Source organism: Gobio gobio (assembly GCF_949357685.1).
Source record: "Gobio gobio genome assembly, chromosome: 3".
Lineage (NCBI taxonomy): Eukaryota > Metazoa > Chordata > Actinopteri > Cypriniformes > Gobionidae > Gobio > Gobio gobio.
Window position 1 is genome coordinate 28,714,334 of NC_137099.1, and position 21,655 is coordinate 28,735,988.

The 21,655-nt window shown below is 39.0% G+C and overlaps 1 protein-coding gene across 6 annotated transcripts in view; it reads left to right on the plus strand.

The window, feature by feature from the left end:
• Nucleotides 1-21,655, plus strand: part of bnc2 (basonuclin zinc finger protein 2) — a gene marked incomplete at its 3' end in the record, with an annotated part of 224,847 nt that overhangs the window by 96,074 nt on the left and 107,118 nt on the right. For 4 of the 6 annotated variants that reach the window (XM_079813040.1, XM_079813041.1, XM_079813043.1 and 1 more), the window contains one exon: nt 1,606-1,851. The exons of the other annotated variants lie outside the window; for them this stretch is intronic. In XM_079813040.1, coding sequence (XP_079669166.1) covers nt 1,606-1,851 — 246 coding nt within the window. The remainder of the gene's footprint in view (nt 1-1,605; nt 1,852-21,655) is intronic. 6 annotated transcript variants of the gene reach the window in all.

Here is a 21,655-nt window from a genome sequence, read left to right on the forward strand (position 1 = left end):
ACGTAAAGACAATGTGTAAAAGATACAATATAAATAATTATTTCTTTTATTTATATGTTTAAAAAAAAATACTTTTCACACATTCTCTTTGTGTTTACTGGCTGTCAAGAGTAAAAACAAAATAAAGAAAAATAAAACAAAGTGCAATTGGAAGGCTCAGAAACGTCTTTTCGTTTAGCGTTGAGGTTATTATAGAAGTTGGAGCTTGTCCAATTGTATTGACAAATGCATTATTTGCTTGGAATAGTTGTGTGGATGGGCCAGTTCTCTATGTGTGTGTGTGTGTGTGTGTGTGTGAGTGCATGTATTAGAGAGTGGCTCAATCCCACTGAGGTCTGGAGTGAAGAAGCATCAGGCATGGAGAGCTGGTAATAAGACAGGGACAACCCTTTCCCCTCCTGCTCTCTCTCTCTCTCTCTCTCTCTCTCTCCTCTCAGTGGGAAAGCAGATCAGTGGAGGAGAGAGAGAGCCGTGTCATTGAGTGCCAGCAAGAAGAGAGGAGCAGTTAACTCAGACGTGCTGCGGCCCGACACACACATGCTCTACCTCACAACAACACACATGTACTCACGGCTGCACGCACATGCACACTGACACAGCGCTAGCTGGAGTTAGTCTGGAAACAGAGGACAGGCATCTCTGAAGGCGAGAAGGGGCCTGAAGAAAGAAAGAGAGAGAAGGAGAAAGAGAAAGAGTGAGAGAGGGAGAGAGAGAGGAGGGGCGGCTTTGGAACTGACACACTCCAACACCTGATCTCCACACAGCTGGGAGGAAAACCACGCTGGACACGCTGGTGAGAAAGGGCACCTTTTGGGGAGAAGGGAGGGACGATTTGTCTTCTGCTCTTGGAAAAATAGTTTTAAAGTCATTTTGGTTGTTTTCTTTTTGTATGAAACTTTTTAAGAGAACTATTACAAGAGGGTAGTCGTGCAAGGAGTGCATTTTAAGTGCAAAATATAAGTGGTGTTTTTGTGCATGTAGAGGTGTGCGAGGGGTTCAAAGGGCAGGTTACGGGTGACTGAGTTTGCTTGACGATTGATTTCTGTGTGGAATGTATGTATGTGTCTATGTCCGTGTATGTTTGGAGGACAGCCCATACACAGCTTGACTGACATTTCGAAAAAAAAGTGTGTGTGGTTGGGGGGGGGTGGGTGCAGATAAAAAAACTACTCTCCTTCACCATCTCCTCCTCCATTTTTCTGCCATCCCCCTTTTTTTCTCTCCTTCCTTCACTTCACTTCAATTCACACCCCCATCCCTCTCTTCCTCCCTCCTTACCTCCGACACTCCGCTCATCCTGCCCTGCTACCACCACATGCCCCAGAGGAAATATGCATTGTGCAGCCCTGCTCCTGAATTAACTCAACACACTCTTCCTGCTACTGGCAGGCAAGACCCTCCACTTTCACCCCTCTCTCAAGAGAAGATAGCAAAGAGAGAGAGAAAAGAAAGAAAGAAAGAAAAAAAGAAAAAAGAGAGCAAGAATAGGACAGAAGAGAAAAAAAGAACAGAGCAGTCACCCTTTGCCTCTTTGAACCTCCACCTTCTTGTACTTTTCTCTCCGGCTCCCCGTCCACCCCCCTTCCCCCTCTTCTCTGCCGGCAGTCTGAGGAGACAGAGTTGGATGTGAGAGGCGGTGTGGTGTGGAGAGAACAAGATCGAGAGAGGGCACGCGAGTCCACGGCCAGAGCCAGCAGCAGGAGCAGCAGCAGCGGTGTAGGGGGAGGAGGAGGAGAAGGAGAAAGCTCCATGCAGTTCAGCACCAGACCGGCCAGCGCCGAGCCGGGCTTCATGGGGACATGGACACAGCAGAGCACTGACAGCAACCTCCTTTTCAGAATGTCCCAGCAGGTCAGTGGGATGCTGTCCCTCTCGCTCAGTGTGTCACTGTGTCTGCTTCGTCTCTGTGCAGCTGTTAAAGTGTGTGTTTGAGCGTAAGCATGATTTGTATTTTTATTTGTTTTTCATTGTTTTAGCGTTTGAATGTGAATGTGTAAAAAATGTTTTGGTTGTTGTCAGTGGTTTTAACGTTTGCTACTATGTAAACTATGTTTTGCTTCACTTCTTTGAGTGGTTTAGTGGCTGATGCCCGTTGTCACAAATTGCAGCCTTCGTTTGAAAGTTTTTGAGTGTTGAAGAGAAAAGAGTTTTTATTAATTGCATTAGTGAACATGTGTCTGGTCGGTCTGGACTGGGGGGTTTTGTTTTGGTGACCCTTTGTAGATCAGGCTGTGGCACACATTTAATTGACTTCATCTGTTTCTGGAGTTCTTAACATCATCAACTTGTAAAAGTATTCCCTAGTTATTTAACATCTTACAGCTCTATAACATTGTGTGTAGTTATTGTAAAGTTCCTGTGCTGAATGCTTTTATCAGGACAGAATGTTTATGGGAGGGGGATCGGGGTCTGTGGAGGGAGAGATGGTGAGCAGAACATTAATCATCAGGGCTGGTTTCTCTGTGCCATGCACACGCTGATACGAGCGCAGGCCCCTGGACTCCCTTTGGCCAACAATGGGGGTCCATCCACATATCTTTCCAGATTCTTCACGAACTTTTTTTTTCTTACTCGATTAGCTCCCTTTATTTGCAACACTGAGATGCGTGTCGGTTAAAATTGAACACGGTAAAAATATGAATAACCAGTTTGTATTTATTTAACATAAATTTGTTTTTGTTTAAACCTATATATTTCTCTAAATAATTATGTGTTATTTATTATTGAAAGGTTTTACTCTGCGCGGTTCTAGCTGACTTAGAAATATAAAATCTGAGTGAGAATAAGATTTGAATGGCACTGATCAGTTGCGCGCTGCGCTGTGCGGCACATCAGGGCTCCGGCGCAGGTGGATTCAGTCCTGCGCTTCAACCATTCACGAAAACACTATGAGCATCAAATGGTTCTTACTTTTCACAAGTTAAAGGATATTCTGAATGGACCTTACGCGCTTAGTAACTATGTAAAATTCTCCACATAAAGTGTTTTGCATTCTTGTATTATGACGCGTCTTTGAACGTTTGTTTGAGTGTTTAAACCATTTATCCTTGACATAAAATATAAGTGACATAAGTCAAATTAGTTTGAATTTAACTCTAAATCACTCAATTATCGTTGAATATAATTATTTAATTAAGAGAGTGTCATTAATGACAGTGTAATCTGGCTGCTATCAATTATTTTGACAGGACAACATTGTCTCAGCTCTTCAGATGCAGTTGTGACTTAAACAAATATCATAATGTAAATGTTGTGCATCCGATCCTTTTTATGTTATGAGTTATGAATCTCAAAGAAATATTTATCGAGCAATGTCAAAAAATAATATCCTACTCCTGTCAATAATAAAATATGATGCGTCTCTCACAGATGACAATAAACTAGTTAGCCACTGATATTTTGTATGTTCTTTCTTTTAAAATGCAATGCGCATGAAATAAGTTTTTTTCCCCCCTCCCTAATATGTATTTTTCCAAATGTGTATTTTTCCCCGAATGTATTTATCTAAAGAGCGGCTGCAAGCATTTCGAGCGTGTAATTTAACTTAAATTTCTGCGTCCTAAATTAATGCCAGCTTTATCAGATCACGACATCTTAATCATCAATTAATATCCGATCCGATTTTTTTTTAATTAAAGGTACACCTGTTCATTTCCACAAATGATACTGCTGACCACGTGAAATGGTCGATATTAATATCAAACCCACATAAGCAAATATTCTGGATGCCTGTGTTAGGGTTTATTTTATGCAATAGCCTATATTTGTTAATGTGGGCTTGGTTATTAATGGGTTCTAATTGCTCAATCTAGACTAATCGGCTGCACTATGAACGAGCACTTAAAGCTTCTTAATTTGATGTGATTCTTTTGACACGCGGTGCTGAAACAAGGCTGTGATCAGTTCACATCGCAAACCCTTTTCAGGTGCTGAATCTGATCAGATCTCCCGTGAAAACTCTGAGATGCATGGCGAACTTCATCACTCTCTCTAGGGCTTCTCAGCATCCTCTCATATTTGAACCACTTGTTATTTCCCCCGGTGTACATTCCACAAATGCCTTTTTTTTAGAATATTTATAAATGTAACATTATTTTACATTGTAGACGATTTTGCATAAAAGCCTTCTAGAATATTTCGTTCAAAGAACGTTTAGCTAATACAACTGCAACGGCATATACATTATTGTTGTTATTGATGTTCTATTGTTTAATAATAATAATAATAATAATTTGAAAACGAATGAAACCGAAAATTAAAGATTTTCTGCAAAACGATTTGCTGTAAAAGCCAGTCTTGTTTGCTAATTAATTTCATCGCGACAACAAAACGTAAAATAGGCCTACTGTAATTGGATAATTTCTTTAATCTGAAATAATGAATATTGCATTTTTTAGACCTTGACTGAAAGATGTAAAAACTAAAAATCTTCCGGTTGCGAGTGCGACATGGCTGTTAAACAGAGATTTATAGTGAAAATATTTAGAAACATATTAAAGGAAAAACAGCCTTTAAAAACAGATGCCCGATTGTGTTCGATTCGTCTGATCATACAGCTGCTTTAATTTAATTTAATTTAATTTATGAACTTTTGTAAATGTTAAAGAAAATTTATATTGAATGTTGTAGGCTATGACATGTAGCCTAGCCTATTTTGATAGGCCTATCTGAAAACTGAACAGTTAGGAATCCTACAACTAATTTTTATATGGGCTCTTATTTAATTATTTATTTATTTATTTATTTATATATATATATATTAAATATATTCTCTCATGTAACAAATAAACAAATAATAATAAAAAAAAAAAAATCCCGTTCAGACTTTGGCGAAGGAGCGACATTTATTACATTTTTCCATTCGTTTTTTTCCCTCCATTTCATTTTGCGGTCTTCTGTACTGATCATGTAGGTTTGAATATCCGTGCATCTTTCTTTCTTTCTTTCTTTCTTTCTTTCTTTCTTTCTTTCTTTCTTTCTTTCTTTCTTTCTTTCTTTCTTTCTTTCTTTCTTTCTTTCTTTCTTGGATCAGGTGTATGTGTGCGTGTATGCACAGGAGCGTGTGTACATGTGATTATAGTGAAGTGTCTGTTTTCCTTTTTTCCCCTCTCTGTGCTGCATGTGTGTGTGGGTGCGAGATGAAACGACTCTTGGCTGGCCTTGGTTGAGAGAAAGAGAAGGGTGGAGTGGAGGAGAGGAGAGGAGAGTGAAAGAGGATATGTGGTTAGGGAGACACCCACCATCTTTTCTCGGCAGATAGAGCAGAGCCCAGGGCAATGCCAACATGATCGGTGCAGCTAGTGCTGACTAAGATGGAGCAGTCACAGGAAGTGTGACTGTTTCAACCTTTGGTGACAGGAAGGTGCCTGTCGCAGGTCATTGTCAAAACCAAGCCAAGTTGAACATATGCAATATGTTGGAAAATAAATAAATGTGTAAAAGAGCAACTAAAGGGGGGAGTTTAATTTCAAAGACCGTAAGTGGCGTCAGTTATTGCGCCACTGTACAGAAGAGAGGCTGCTGGTTCAGGGGTCTTTGTGCTGAACGGATCTGGCTCCTCTAACTACTGACCCTGTTAAGTAATGGACTCAGTTGAGAGGAGTAATCTCACCTGGCTCAGGGATGCTTTCTTTCCTAATTCCTCTCGCTTTCCCCGACAGACAGCCTCTTAATGTTTTCAAGGAGAAATTGGAATGAGGAGGAAGCAGAGAGGGTGGGGAGAGGATCAGAGAGAGAGTGGTAAACTTTTTCTCTGTTTTTGTTGTAAAGCGAGAGTGCTTGCTGGCGTGTTTTATTGTGGAAGTCAAGAGTTACAAAAAGGTGCATGTAGAGGTGATGAGCAGATGAGAGAGAAAAGGCAGAGAGATGTTTGGCGACTGGATTCGAGAGTTCTGTACTTTTTGAGTGTGTGTGAATGTGTGTTTTCCATGCCCGTACATAAGCGATACATGCCAGTTATTGTGCTGCCTACACCTCTGCCTACATCCCTACTGTCAATGTGAGTTGTTGGAACTATAATTTTTTTCCACCCGGAAAAAAAAAGCTATTCAGAATTTCTCATTCCATTTAAGTGATTACATAATTAGTGTATTAATCAATATGCTGCAGTTATAGCTTTTAATAAACATGTTGTTTGTAGCGTTCTCTATGTTAAATTAGTTTTAATATTCATGATTTAATTCCCTAAATTTCACTGTTTACAAAGCAATGTTAGAATATTAAACTAAAATGCTCATGAGGAATATCACTGCACTCTGTTATTGTTTTCAACATTCCTTGCAAAAAAGTTTTTTTTTTCTTAAATGTCGATATTTTACCAGCTTAAACCCCAATTTTTAGTCCTTTTAAAAAAAAATTTTTCCCTCAAATTGCTGTTTGCTTTTTAATTATTTAAATTTTTTTTGTTAATCTTAAATATTTAAAAGCAAAGAGAGGAAGCGCAAGATGAAAAGAGAGAGCGAGTGAAAGTGTGGGACATAAGCGGGTTGTTTTTGGGGAAGGGGAAGTGGTCCCTGGTGAGTAGAGAAATTCACTCTTCTGTGATACTGGCTTGCAGCCAGTTTGGAGGCAGATTCATCAGCACTTCACAACGGGGACAAGACCCCCCTCCCCCTCCCACCCAAAGTCCCACACTGGAAAGCACACAAATCGATCCAGTTAAGATTTTCATTCAGCCTCACTAAAGATTTGGTTGCTATCTTTCCTTTATTCTCTGGAGCGATGAGTGGATATGAGTAGGTGTTTGAGATCTGTGTGTTCCTTGGGCTATGATCAATAGCTGACACTGGGCACATCACTCACATGCTTGTGCAGTGCCTCTTCTCTGCTCTCTGTCTGTCCTCAGGGGCGACATGGCCACTCACATGTTCATTCTGGAATATATTTCTGGAGTGTCAGAAAACGGAGCAATACTGTCTCCAGCGTTGCACAGGAGAAAAGAGGTGATGTTGTGCTCTCTGTGGCGACACGCAGACGGGGTCAATGCCATGGACATAGACACGATAAAAATGTGAGACCATCTGCTCTGCTCTTATCAAGGCGATGTGCGTTGAAAGGTAGCCATGCTTTCCCGTGGGTAAATGCAGATTAAATTGTTGACTTGACTATAAGACACTTGAAACTATTAGGTCAAAAATGATTGAATACTTGTATTACAAGAATTCATAATTATTTAAAATAGCACTGATTTCTTCTGATTTCCGCAGAATTCATATGTTTAGTGAATGTAAAACAACTTGTTAACCTCTTAATTTTAAGATTTTAATGATGCAGACTGATGATGATTTGCTTCATTTTATGAAGAAATAGTTTCACTTGGTTGTTTGTCTAATGTTAACATGCAATTGTTACCTTAAAGAGCTATTTCTAACTGATTTAACCCCGAAAAATATTTTTGTTGGTATAAATTAATGTATTTAGGTTGATTCCGCGGAATTAAATAATATTTTTGACCAGTTATATGACCAATATAACTAACCAGTTAATTTCGATGTTACCAAGTGTATTTTTGGCCCTTGTCAAGTTAGTCAATGCTCTGAAAAGTTTTTCTTTTTTTTTAGCCCTGGAATTTTCTCCCGCCCCCTTTTTTTTCTGAACTGAAGGGAAGTCCTGGTTAAAAGGGAAACTGCTGTTTCAATAGTCTTAGAGTCAGGATGTCACCACCCCCGGCGTGGCGGTAATGAGGGGACATTACCATCATTCTGCGTCTTGTTAGTTCCCTGAGCGCCTGACACAATCAGAATGCACCAGCTGCCCTTCAGACCTCTGAGAGAAAGAGAGAGAGGCCTCTCAGACCTCAACTAGAGACATAGAGATCTGATAGGCGAGACCTAAGGGACAGTGTTCCCAGAGATGAGACACGTTCTACCTCCATGTAAATATAAAATGAGCCGCTCCGAAATTTGCATAAACATTGTATTTATTATACTTTGCAAAAAGAGAATATAGCACGCAGTTACGTTTGTTGTGAATATATGTACATTTTTACACAGCTATTCAACAGAACACATGAAGGCCCGTGGCAGAATCCTACGAATGATGCGATTCGTTTTTTCTTGGTACAATTATAAATATGCATAAATGTTCATAAGTGTTAAGACTTGATCTCAGTTCCTAAATTATTTAAGAGAGTGGAGAGGTATCATAACCTAGTTTAAGAGTTGAAAGATGGCTGCATTATGAACACAGAGGCGGAGACCACACACTTCAAAACAAAGAAAGAATGTTGGAATTACTGTATATGATGACAGTGAATATTTTTCTTTTCTTTTTTTTGGATTGGGGGGGATGTGCTGTACAGCGGTTTAAAAAAAATATTTAATGAATACATTGACACTGATTCAAAGATTTTTATATTATGTTAAATTATATATAGACCTGTGTTTTCTGCACATACTGTAGTGCTCAGTACTGAATAAGAAAACATCAGATTAACAGAGACAATTTTCAGATTTCCTTCTAACCTTAGTGCCTCCGGTGCAGTCTGTGCCTGAAAGCCTTAGTCCCGTAATGCCGGTAAGAGGTTCCATTATGATTTGCTCTAACAAGAGTCAGTTAGAATCACTGGAGTCAGTTATCATGTCCCCTGAGACCTTCACTGGTGCGGAGTTATGCCACGTCCAATCCAGAAAACACCTGCCCTTCCGCAAAGGTCATTCAAATCAGACAGTCAGACCCCAAAGCCTGCTGAGTGTTTTCACTTTACCGCTGGGCTTCAACTTTAACTCTGGGACGCTGCAGTCAGTCTCACATTTCAACTTAACACCACCTGAGATCCTGAAAAATTATGCTCTTCAGGCTCTCACATGATTTTATTATCACTTTTACCACATTTAACAGGTGTGAGAGCCTTGTGGTGATGTAAAACGAATCATATGTCAGCACCCCCAGTGATTGATCATGTCGCAAATGCTCATTTCCTATCTGTACAGAAATTGTTAACACAGTGTGTTTAAAGATATGAAAATCATTTTGGCAAATTTATGTAGAAATCTAGGTAAATTCAAAGGGTGCATATTTTTTTTTCTTCCTGCACCTAAAATAACCTCTGATATTATTTTTAAGGAAAAAAATTATAAAAAATTAACTGCAACTTCGAAAACCACCAACTATACTCAAAGAATGTTACACCTCTGTTTTGGGATAATGAGCAACAAGTAAGGCTACAATATTTGGAAAAACTCTGCATATTGATGACAATGTAATGGGAACATGGGCCATGAAATGAGGGCATGACTTCTGTTTCTTTGCTTCCTGTTCTCTTTTTTTTCTTCTTCTTTGCTGGATTGTTGCCAATGCCACTGGCACATTCAGAGGCCGCTATTTTTAAGCTGTTAGTCTACCTCATCTTAAACAGCTAAGAGGGCAATTTCTCCCATCAACAAAACACAGACAAGAAAATCACACTCCCCTTTGCAGGAGTCTCTCATTTTCAATTTTGCTGTGTGGTTTGACTGTGTCACCATAATTTCATCTAATGTTGTGGCTGATTTACCATTATTATTATTATTATTACTACCTTCCACCATTATTACTGTTATAGTTACATATGTCCGCAGATAATGACAGTAATTTCAGTTGCTCACAGTGGTTTTCCTCATTAGTGACACTACACTGATGTTGTTGAGCATGGGGAAGTAAAGCACTCAGTCCAAGTCATATAAAAATGTCCATACTGATGCAAAGAAGAAATGTTTTTCTAGCTGTTGGATTGACAATATTTTATGTATTTTCTGGTTTGAGTTCCTAAAGACTAATGCCAGGTGTAAAGTCAATATATATATATATATATATATATATATATATAATTTAATTTTTGAAAGAAACAAAACTTACAAATATTTTTTAATGAATCCATTTATGCAAGGAATTATTTTCATTTAATAATTTGCTTTAATTTTACTTTATATAGAATAGCCTTATTGATCTTGTGCAGCTTCAAAATATTTGAAAATGACCGTTAAAAAAATTCAATCTCTTTCAAAATCTTTTATTTATTTAAAATGCAAACATGGTTTGAGGTCTAGGTCTATTTACAGAAATGAGACAAAAAGTGCCCCCACCACCATGTTCTGTATCAAAAGAGATTTACTGAGCATGCATACATTTGTTTGATCTTTTCCTGCATGCATGAAATATTTCAAAAGTTAGATTAACTGTGAAATGCTTTTGTTTTATGTGTGTTTTCTGCGTTTTACCCAATAAATTATGACCAGCATTTGTACAAAAGGTTGACGTGCGTGTGTGTGTGATTGTGTATATGAGGGCTTGTGCTGTCATCAACCACAACTGCAATCAACCAGAGGCGTATTTTATATCAAAATCTTGTGTGCAAGTGTGTGTTGTAGCTCTAGCTCTAGGCTTGAGGGAAAAAAGGTTTTTTTTTTTTTTGCTTTGCTTGGAACTGATGCTGCTCAGATCGTGGAAACACAGAGGTTGGACATTCATGAGGCATATCTCAGGATCACTCCACTCCGCACACATACCATATGTTAGAAAGTCTACGAACGGGTGTATTCCACATACTTCTCTCGTCTGCCAAATTAATTTATTCTGTTTATTTGGTGATTTAGTAGTAGAACACATGTGTAGGAATTATATGATTTTTTTGAGCATTTTAAAATTCATCCAAACCAGGGATGAAAAATATTTGACATCGAGGATTATAAGAGTTCCATTTTACTATGAATTCACAAACTACAAAAAAGTATTCTTTTTCGGAGCATATAAAAATGTGCATGTTATATAATCAAATTCTATAAAATGCACAAAATGCCACAGCGCATGTTCCCAGATGCACAGCAGATGTGATTTACGGTGGGTTTATTGTCATATATTGAGCGGTACTGCTCTTCCTTCTCTCCAATCCATGGTGTCAATTAAAGCTCAAACAAACTCATTTGCTCTTGTGATAGACTCCAAATGAAGTGGCCAGTGTATCTAGGCAACCGAAGGGGTCAGAGTTCCCTGTCCTTATCATGAGCTGCTGACTGTAGCAGAGTGGAGACACTCATAATGCGCCGTTTTCAAGCGCTAAAGAGGATTTGGGTTTTGATATCAAAAAGAATATTTAAATATTTGATTTATTAGGACAGTCTAGCATGTGAATCCAAATTTGCTTAGGGAATGGGTTGCGCTTCGCATCGCATCGACCCGTGCTGATAAATCCGTCTCACGTTGCGTGAGATGTACATGGCCAGTTAGCAGTAGGCAAGCCTTCTGTTATTTCAGCACTATTGATTTTCACCCATTCAACAAATATTACACGATTCAAGGAGTAGGGATTATAATCATGTGAAGTGAAACTCTATTTCCAGGAGCATATGTGTGGGAGAAGAACATTATCTGGTCTTAAAGTCAATTGATAATACCCATGGCAAAGAGGAGATTACAGATAGAGGATGCATTTAAAAGTTTAAAATGCTGTCTGATCAGCTAAAGGAAGGGTAATTCCTTTCAGGTTGAAAGCGTTAATAGCATCACCGGTAACGGTATCCTTTTTGAAGTGAGGGCTGAAAAGACACGATGCACGTCTGTCTGTGTTCGTGCGGGTGTGTGCTTGTGTGTGTTGTTTAGAGAAGAGTGAGCACATAAAATAAAGTGCCCAGAGGTTGCTCCTGGCATTTTGTGGTCACCAGACAATTGTCATAACTCACAAAGAATAAAAAAGCAAGCATGCGAGCTGTGTGTGTGTGTGTGTGTGTGTGTGTGTGTCAGAGGGGGTGGGAGCTCCCGTCCCAGTTCAACTTAGATTGCGTACCAATATTTGATCTTCTCTCATTAGAGTGAGGAAGGGACCATCAGGCCACCAAACATGCTGTGTCCATTGTGCCATGAATGCATGTGCACACAGACGCATACATACTCCCCCTCAACCTCATTTCATGCACGACACTCCTGAGGTAGTTTGGGGAATAGAAAATTGCTTTCTAAGGAAGGCTCTGGCCAATTAAGGCCCTGACCGTATTGAATGTCAAGTGTTAATTTAGGTTGTCTCTCCTGTGACCCCTCCCCCTACCCCTTTTACTAGCAGTTGAGCCGGCAGGGGTCTTCAGATGAGCAAATACATGTGAGGTAAAAGTTGATTGCCTGAAGGACCTCGGGTATTATGTGTCATGGACAAGTGGCAAATGTGTTCTCCTTCCAGCATTTCCCCTCCCCACCTCTCTGACACCCCTGAGGGACAGAGAGGCAGGATTAACTGTACTGCAGCGATAAGAATGGGCGGTTTACTTTGGGGAAAAGACGACCGTAATCACCTCACGGGCAGATTGAGGATGGACTCTCTCTATCGCTCTCTCTGTCTGGATTCAACTTCGCTGACTTGCCCCTAAGTCTAGACAAATGACTTGAGAAGTAAAGGAATTCTGTGACACAAATGGTGTGTTTTCATCTGTGTTGATTTCTCAGAAGCATACACACGTTTTATGGGGACATCCCATAGACATAATGATTTTTATACTGTACAAACTGTATATTCTATTCCCTAACCCAAACCTACCCCTAACCCTACTCATCACAGAAAACTTTCTGCAGGGACCAAAAATAAAAAAAGGACTAGATTTTGGATAAAATTCATAGCTAAGGAGACTTAATTGAAATTCATTTAAATAGAAGAATAAAAGCAAGCATATTATACAATTGTTGGCATACAGTAAGAGTGCTATGGAATTTATTTTAAAATTAAAATCCTTTGAAAATTGAAATTCTAGACGAGACACATGTGAGAACCTATTTCTTATTAAATGTATAAGCTATTGTTCAATTACCTCAGCGTATTCCTATAGGCCAGTGTACTTATAGATACAGTGAAAGGATGCATTTTAATGCCTCTTATATATTCTTTTAAGACACACTATTAGTCTTAATGACTTTATTATCATCATTGTGAAGCAGAGGCCTGTTTTTTTTATTTTTTGAAAGGTGCATTCTATGTTCTTTCTCTGGCTGTGTAGAATAAATCTTAATGCATTTTTGAATTTCAGCGCACAGCTAATTCACACAGCCCAACGTGCCTTAGACCTGAAAAAGGCCCCTGGCTACATTTGTTACTAGAAGGAAACAGCATGAGCTACGTTCTCTGATCACACAGACAAGAGTGATCATGTTCTTGTTTCGAAATTGAATACATAAGAGTATTGATAAAGGTCTTGTGTGTGTTATTAATTCCTACAGCTGCTAACGGGAGTGGAGGTACACAGGGGGTAGGCTCCCATTCACATTTAAATAAATGAATGAATGAATAAAAAAGATTATACTTTTAAGTATTTAATTTTATTTATAGAGTGTAAATGAATGTAAAACCTGATGGGAAATTACGCAAACAATCAAACAACATAATAATAATAATAATAATTATTATTATTATTATTATTTAAAAACATCAACAACTATACAGTCTATAGAAATATAGACACCTCAAAAGGAGTATTTGTCTGAATGAGGGAATAAAAGACAAAAACGCATGATAGACAGATGATCACAACCTCATGCCCCATTCGGTATGACCCCACTTCGCTTCTTTTGTCCCTGATTTCAGTCAAAAGAGCTGTAGACTAGAAAGAAGGAGAAAAGAAAAAGTGAGCTGCAACAGAAGGGAACATTTTTACTTCATATTCACAAATGGAAATAGGTGAGAGTGCAAAAAAACTCTCAGGTGTTACTGGACATAGACAATTATCCATCAATTGCAGCCAAATACATTTTTGTCATCACTTGTTTTGTCTAAAAACAACCATGCCAATAGAGTACTTTAAAAATAGTCTTTCTTTTCCTGGATAGACCTAAATATAGAACCCAGGACTCCATTTATCATTTATCACTTTTATGTTGAGTTTTCTTTGTTTATGCCATGGTATGAAAAAGAGGGACATTCCTTAAAATTTCTTTTTGTGTATTCTATAGAAAATTACAGCACACATGTTTGGAATGACTTAAGGGTGAGGAAATAATGACAGAAAGAGGTCCCGCTAAAACACTATAACTCTTATAGAAAGATTTGTGTGTGTACATCAAAACATGCACACAGAGAGGCTTTCTGAATGTGATGTGTTGGGAAAGTACTTGTCAAGTGGCATTGATTTGTTAAAGTGCTGAATTAGCACAGTACGCCAGCTGCCACCGCCCGCTCACTGTTGTGCTGCCGTGGGCTCATTTTCTCCTTAACAACTCTTTCCCATTTCCCCTCAGCCCCTCTTTTGCTCTCTCTCTCTCTCTCTCTCTCTCTCTCTCTCTCTCTCTCTCTCTCTCTCTCTCTCTCTCTCTCTCTCTGTCGGGCCACACACGCTCTTTCTTTAACTCTTGTTAATTCTCTCTTACACACACACACACACACACACACACACACACACACACACACACACACACACACACACACACACACACACACACACACACACACACACACACACACACACACACACACACACACACACACACACACACACACACACACACACACACACACACACACACACACACATATTGCAGACACACCTCAGCTGTGACCCATAGCAAACTTAGCTTCTCCCTGTCTTGATGACACACAACCACACCCACACAAACACTTACACAATCTCTTGGGGAGAAAAAAAAATCACTTGTGTATTGTTGTACATGACCATGTTGAGTCCATCAAATGTAGATGGAGTTCTTCCCGTTAAACTACAGTAATGGGATGAAACTGGGGGAATAATTAAGACTAACTCAGCGTAAACTCGGCCGGTATCTGTTATGCCAGGATCTAGTGGAATCTGTGTCTCCCAGCTGTGTCTGACATTGACTGCGAGCTGTAGTCAGTCAGAATAGGATTTTGGCTTCTCTGAGAGTCCACATTTTTATTAGGTAGCCAAAGTGTTCCATAAGCAGTTCTCAAGGTTCCCTTGGAGAGAGTGGCTGAGTCATATCCAGACTGTGTCAGGCCACACACAGTGGCAATAGATTTAACATGAGCTCAGTTCAGCTCAGTTCACAACTGCATTCAAATATTATTAGTGTATACATAGGCCACAGCATATATGTTTGCTGATGAGTTACTGGCAGGGCATAATCTGAAAATTTGGAGTGGAGGGTGGGGTTTGCTTCCTGTCAACTCCTCAGTTTGGACACCGTGCCAAGCGTGGCTAGGTTCAGCATAACCATTTTCTCTGATTTAGATATATGCACCTGATCCACATTACAGTTATTTTAATTCTCAGTGTTAAACGTGATACCATATTACACTGAAGTAGGCTGCTTTTATGTTAACATTTATTTACAGTAAAACAAATTATTTACCATATTTGGCAAAATTGCAATTCTTTGGAATACTTAAATTGGAATGTCACTTTTTCCGTCACTGTAACTTGTAAGACTGTTACACTCACACACACACACACACACACACACACACACACACACACACACACACACACACACACACACACACACACACACACACACACACACACACACACACACACACACACACACACACACACACACACACACACACACACACACACACACACACACACACACACACACACACACACACAATAAATTAAATATGTAAATTAAACATGTAAATTAAATATTAGTTTATATATACATATACACACTTCACAGCCGTTACATATCACATACACAGCATTTGATTCGTCCTGCTTAACTATACTTCACTAAAAATCTCCCACACCTTTCTTTCTTTCCTTCCTTCCTTCTGACCCACATATTATCTGCAGTATGTGTCCACAGATAATATAACCGCGATCCATGCATCACTTGTGCACGTTCACGAACGCACCACGACGAAACGCATGCGTGTTTTGTTGATGCGAGGGCAGACATTGTTGGAGATTCATACTTTTTTAAAAAGTGGAAAATTATGTTTTTTGCACAAAAACAAAGCACTGGTGTCGCTCAATAAAATTGAGGTTAAACCACTGGAGTCACTTGAATTATCTGAACAGCGTCACTTCAAGTCGAACACACCTTAAATCTGCAGTGGTCAGGTGGTACAGCGGCCACAAGTCGTAGCTCTTGGAAAATTACTGTTACACGTTTTACACGTTTTAATCATGTTATACAAGTATGCATGAAAGCTTTTTCAAGTTAAAAAATTTCTTATTGGTTTGTCAAGAATCAAGACTAAATAAGAATTTAAAATGTTACAAAAATACAAACCTACTTCGTTCTTGCTGCATTTCTTTTTTACTGCTCCGGACAGATAGCTTTGTTTGGAAGCCATATAGGCATACTGTATGTCAAGACGCATGCCGTTATCTGCAGCACTGCATGATGCCCAAGTTCAAAATAGTTATTAAATAAATATAAATCATTAAGTATTAGAAAAAAGAAATATCCACATTACTCCGCTAAAGTTGAATCTTCATTTGTATTTGCATGTTATTAAAAATATGTTTACATTATATAGTGATACTTAAATAATCTTTGAGAGTAAGGGGGCCCCCTGGTAGTTCGGAGGCCTTACCCATCTTGCGTAGTTGCCGGGAGGACCGGCATTGGGTATATTCAGAGTTTAGAATAATTTGAAAGGCTTTTGAAGTATATCGACAGCAACGAGTGGAGCAAACTACACTTAAAAATTGGTAAATTAACTGATTTTATTAGAGTCAAACATGTTATTTTGTATTGTTGAATTAATCTAAATATGGGTTAAATAAGGTAGAAATAATTATTTAGGTAACAATTGCAGGTTACAACTTTTTACAGTGTATAGCAGATGTCTCTCCTCTAAGTGATTTGACATATCAGACGTATTTCTGTTTCTGTCAAAAGCTTCACTGTCTTGACCATATTCACACCTTTTCCATGAGGTGCAGATGTTCTGGTGACCCACCACTCACTGTAGATGTAGTGACTGTGTGTGGGAGACAGTTTGTTTTTGGATGTGAACTTAGCCTAAATACCCTCCATCTGCTGACCTCTGCACACATACACACATATACAGTACATGCATACACAGTAACTAGTGCTTGCTGGCATTAGTTGTCTTGTCTTATTTCTCTCTCTCTCTCTCTCTCTCTCTCTCTTTTTGTTTTGCTTTCTTCTCTTTCTTTGGTGGAAGAGGGACCCTCCTCCCCCACAACATTTCCCCAGTGTGTCGTGTGATTAGACTCTGAAAGGTTGATGCCGCTTGCTCTGTCCACAGTTCCCATAAAACACTCAATAAAGCACCAATCTAGAGCCTGAAAGCACTAATAGAGAAACACCATTCAGGGAAGAGGTACTCTCCAAAAGCAGCCCGAAAAATTTGTAACTTTGCAAAATAAAAACACTTTTCCTTCAGCTGTACAATTTCTTGATTATATTATTATTAAGACATAACCGTAAAAGAGACCGCAGCTGTTTTTACATGAAAATGTATGTATTTGAGTGTGTGTGCAGTGTCTGCACATGTATGTGGGAAAGAGATGGGGTTGTGAATGTTGAAAAGATCCATGCATTACAGTATTGTGAGGTGTTGAGGTCAGCCAAAGGGTCACTTGGACTTGGAAATCCCTAGATCAGTGTACGGGAGTGAATATGTGAGCATTTGTCTGTAAATGTTGCGTATGTGTGTGTGAATGTGTGTTTTGTGTGTGACAGTAGGTGGAGACAGTCACCGGAGGAAGTCAGAAATGGCCCCTGTGCAAACTCAGCATGTATGGGGCTTTGTGCGTCTCTTTCTCTGTTTCACCATTTTTTTTCTGTGCTTTTCCCGTCAAAGGCAGCCAAGCAGAGCCAGAAAAGCAGTTCCTTGGCAGGGCCTAATGGCAGTATGATGTAGTCTGTTGTGACTAGTGCATTCCTTTCAGGTTAAACCAGGGAAATTGCATTGTGTTCAGATACCAAGTCGCATGAATGTTTTATTGCCACAAGAGTGTCAAAGGTCCTTGTCTGGGCCTCAGGAGAGTGGCCGAGGAAGCCTTTGACTGAGCTCTTCAAATGGGAGCGAGAGAGAGAGAGAGACATGAAAACACTTGGTTGAACAAATGGTGGTTGAACAAAAATAGGAGTTGAGGTTAATAGATTGTGGCAGTCACTAAGAGGGATTTCACTCTCTTTAAACTGTGACTTTTAAGAAAAAAACACATACCCTGCGACAATAGCTGAAGAAAATTTGACAAGACACATGTAGAGAGGAGGAGAGAAACAGAGGAACAGAGGATTTTGGTCTGCCTTCTCTGTCCCTCCCCTTCTGAGAGGCTGTGTGTGTGTGTGTGTGTGTGTGTGTGTGTGTGTGTGTGTGTGTGTGTGTGTGTGTGTGTGTGTGTGTGTGTGTGTGTGTATTTACTATGCGTGAGAGTGTTCAAGTGTTTGAGACAGTGAGTAGGTGTTTGCTTTTGGCAAGTTCCTGAGGAGGGCTGGGGCATTTTGAGTGGGGGTTGTGGTGGGGGTATGAAACTGTTATCTGCACAGCACTGACAGGAGGGCCATCGCTCCCAATGGTACCTCGTGTTACCGCTTGCACTCCCTCATTCCTGCTGTTGTAACCTAACCTGAGAGGACCAAGGGAGGCAGAGGGTGAGGACGAAGAGAAAACACGGCCCAGAGGAGAGAGTTCAGATGGGGAGGAATTACAGCTTTAAAAGATTTCCCTACATAATGTATCACAAGAACATCCAGTCTTACGTTTTCTCACAGTACAGTGACTATGACTCCAATACAGTGTATTCCAAACAGATTTTTTTTATTATCTTATTTATAAGAAAAATAAAGTAGAATTTGGTATGACATGGCATGCAGTTCTGAGGCATTGTGGTCAGAATTATTTTAAAACAATTCTGCTATGACTCCAAGACAAACATATATTAATGAGTGTTGACAAAAGTCAATGCCAGCTATTAATGTGTTGGCCTATTTGTTGGAGCATGTGTGATGGGGCAGATAAAATGGCAGATAATGTCAGGAGAATTAACTGGATTAAAATCCAGGGTACTGGCTCAGTATTAGCAAGCAAACAAACAGGTCGCTGCTATCACCTCTTGCTGACCTCCCTTCACAAAATCTTTTTCTGATGAAAACTAGTCCATCAGTTATTTCATGCTATTTCAATTTCACAGGACAAGAGTTTTTTAATATATGGATCAATGACATAAGATTGTCTATGTTAACGGATAAAATAAATGTGTTTTAAAACACATGCACCACCGTTATTTAAAATGTCCTCTTTTGAAGAAAAAAACCCCCAACTATTTAGTGATTTGATAAATGTAATCATTCTAAATGTTCATGGGTTCTATCCATCAAGTAAAAACATTTTCCTTACACTTTGAAAACATTAACAGTGTACACTTAATCATTATTTTCTTAATCATTTATTTTTTCAGACTAAAATTATCATGACTTATGATACTACTATACTACTATAACTATCATTATTCATAAATACTGTCATTCTTAGTGGAGACACACCATGAGATTTCTTTAAAGTAAGTGTACAGTAAGGGGTCCTTTCTATGATATAAGTTGATTTATATTTTTATGTTGCATACATAACCTTTTTAATAAGCAGTTAACCCCCCCCCCCCCCCCCCCCCGCCACCGCCGCCCCAGAAATATTGATAAAAATTACGTCTAAGTGATTAACAAGGTTTTCTTTGTAATAATTTTTTTCTTTAAACGAGCCTTTTCCCCTCTTCATTATGATCATTATGATATCAGGGCAGTGGTGTCACCCTGACATTTTTTGAGTTTATGTCTCAAATAAATAAATACTTAAATAAAATGCTCATTAAGAGGTACATTCAAATGTTTTATCATTTTTGGATTGTGTATGGATATGATTAATGGATTAGATTTAATTAATGGATAGGATGAAAACAAATAACTTCACGACATTGATCCACATGTTATATTTCACCAGTTAATGAAAAATATTTCGTTTAAACATAATTTCCATCAGACATACTGTACTCACAAAGGATCTCTATCACACTGTATATTTATTTTTCTTTGTCTTTCGAATGCTCTGTTCTGAATTATGGCCCTTGATGAATAACCACAAGCAACATACTCCACAATATCTCAGTTTTCCTCTTCTTCTGTAAACTAAAACTTTTAAGGTATTTTAACCTTGATCAACAGTGTTTGCTCTTGTTTGATTGAATGACCTCTTCACGACAGGCGATGAATGTTTTATTTGAGTCAGTATAGGAAAGGAGGAGGGCCTTAGACTTTTCCGCACATGTTTGTTCCCTGGTGCTTGTAATGCAGAGTATGTGTGGATAGCAGAGGAAACAGACTGCATATCACCACACACTTTTTTTTTTTTACTGAAGCCATAAATATGGTAGAGGTCAAAATGGGTCATGAACTGCACACTTGATTTCCCATAAACTCAGTAAAAGACTTCAGTCTATACACAAACCCTGTCATAGTAATGAAAAACGACTGGGGAAGGGGCAGTCAGTGTCAGTACATTATGTGATGACATTTAAAAGGATTTTAAATTAAAATTTCATTCAGATTAGTTTGAGTGACCAAGCTGGTGTGTTTTGATGTGATCAGTGTGTATGTGAATTATTTAAGTATGATGCATCTCTTCTGCTTTGACCATGGTGTTGGTACTCTTTGAGGAAATAAATCTTGTTTGTGTCTTGTTAGAGTTGGATTATCCCACCTAAGAACCCACCACTCAATATACATTACAAACCTACTACTACTACTACTACTACTACTACTACTACTACTACACACACACACACACACACACACACACACACACACACACACACACACACACACACACACACACACACACACACACACACACACACACACACACGTTTGTTTTTGTGAAATGTGAGGACATTCCATAGGCATAATGGTTTTTATACCGTACAAACCGTATTTTCTATCCCCTTACACTGCCCCTGTCCCTAAACCTAGCCCTCACAGGAGACTGTGCAGTTCACTTTCTGTGAAAAAAAACTTGTTCTGTGTGATTTATAAGCCTTTTGAAAAGTGAAGACATGGGGAACGTCCTCATATTTCACCCTCTTTTTGTAATACCTATGTCATACCCATGTCATTATACACATTTGTGTCCTGATATTTCACAAAAACATGCCCCCACACACACACACACACACACACATACACACACACACACACATTCATGTTTTTCTATCCCAATGGGGACTTCAACCTGAATGCACATTCATGGGGACTCGTGTCACCATTTGCATCACCTAAATTGAGATTCCCATAAGGAAGCTTATATACAGAATGGGTTTTTTTTTTTGTTGAAAAATGCAGAAAGTTTTTATGGGTAGGTTTAGGGGTAGGGTTAGTATTAGGGGACAGAACATACAGTTTGTACAGTATAAAAACCATTATGTTTATGGAGAGTCCCCACAAAGATAGTGAACCAGACACACACACACACACACACACACACACACACACACACACACACACACACACACACACACACACACACACACACACACACACACACACACACACACACACACACACACACACACACACACACACTTGTATATGTGGTTTACAGGCACTCTCAATAGGCGTAATGGTTTTTATACTGTACAAACTATAAATTCTATCCCCTTACTCTAAACCCACCCCTAAACCTACACATCACAGAAAACCTTTGGCATTTTTTGAATAATAATAAAAAAAAACATACACACACTGTTTAGTATGTTTT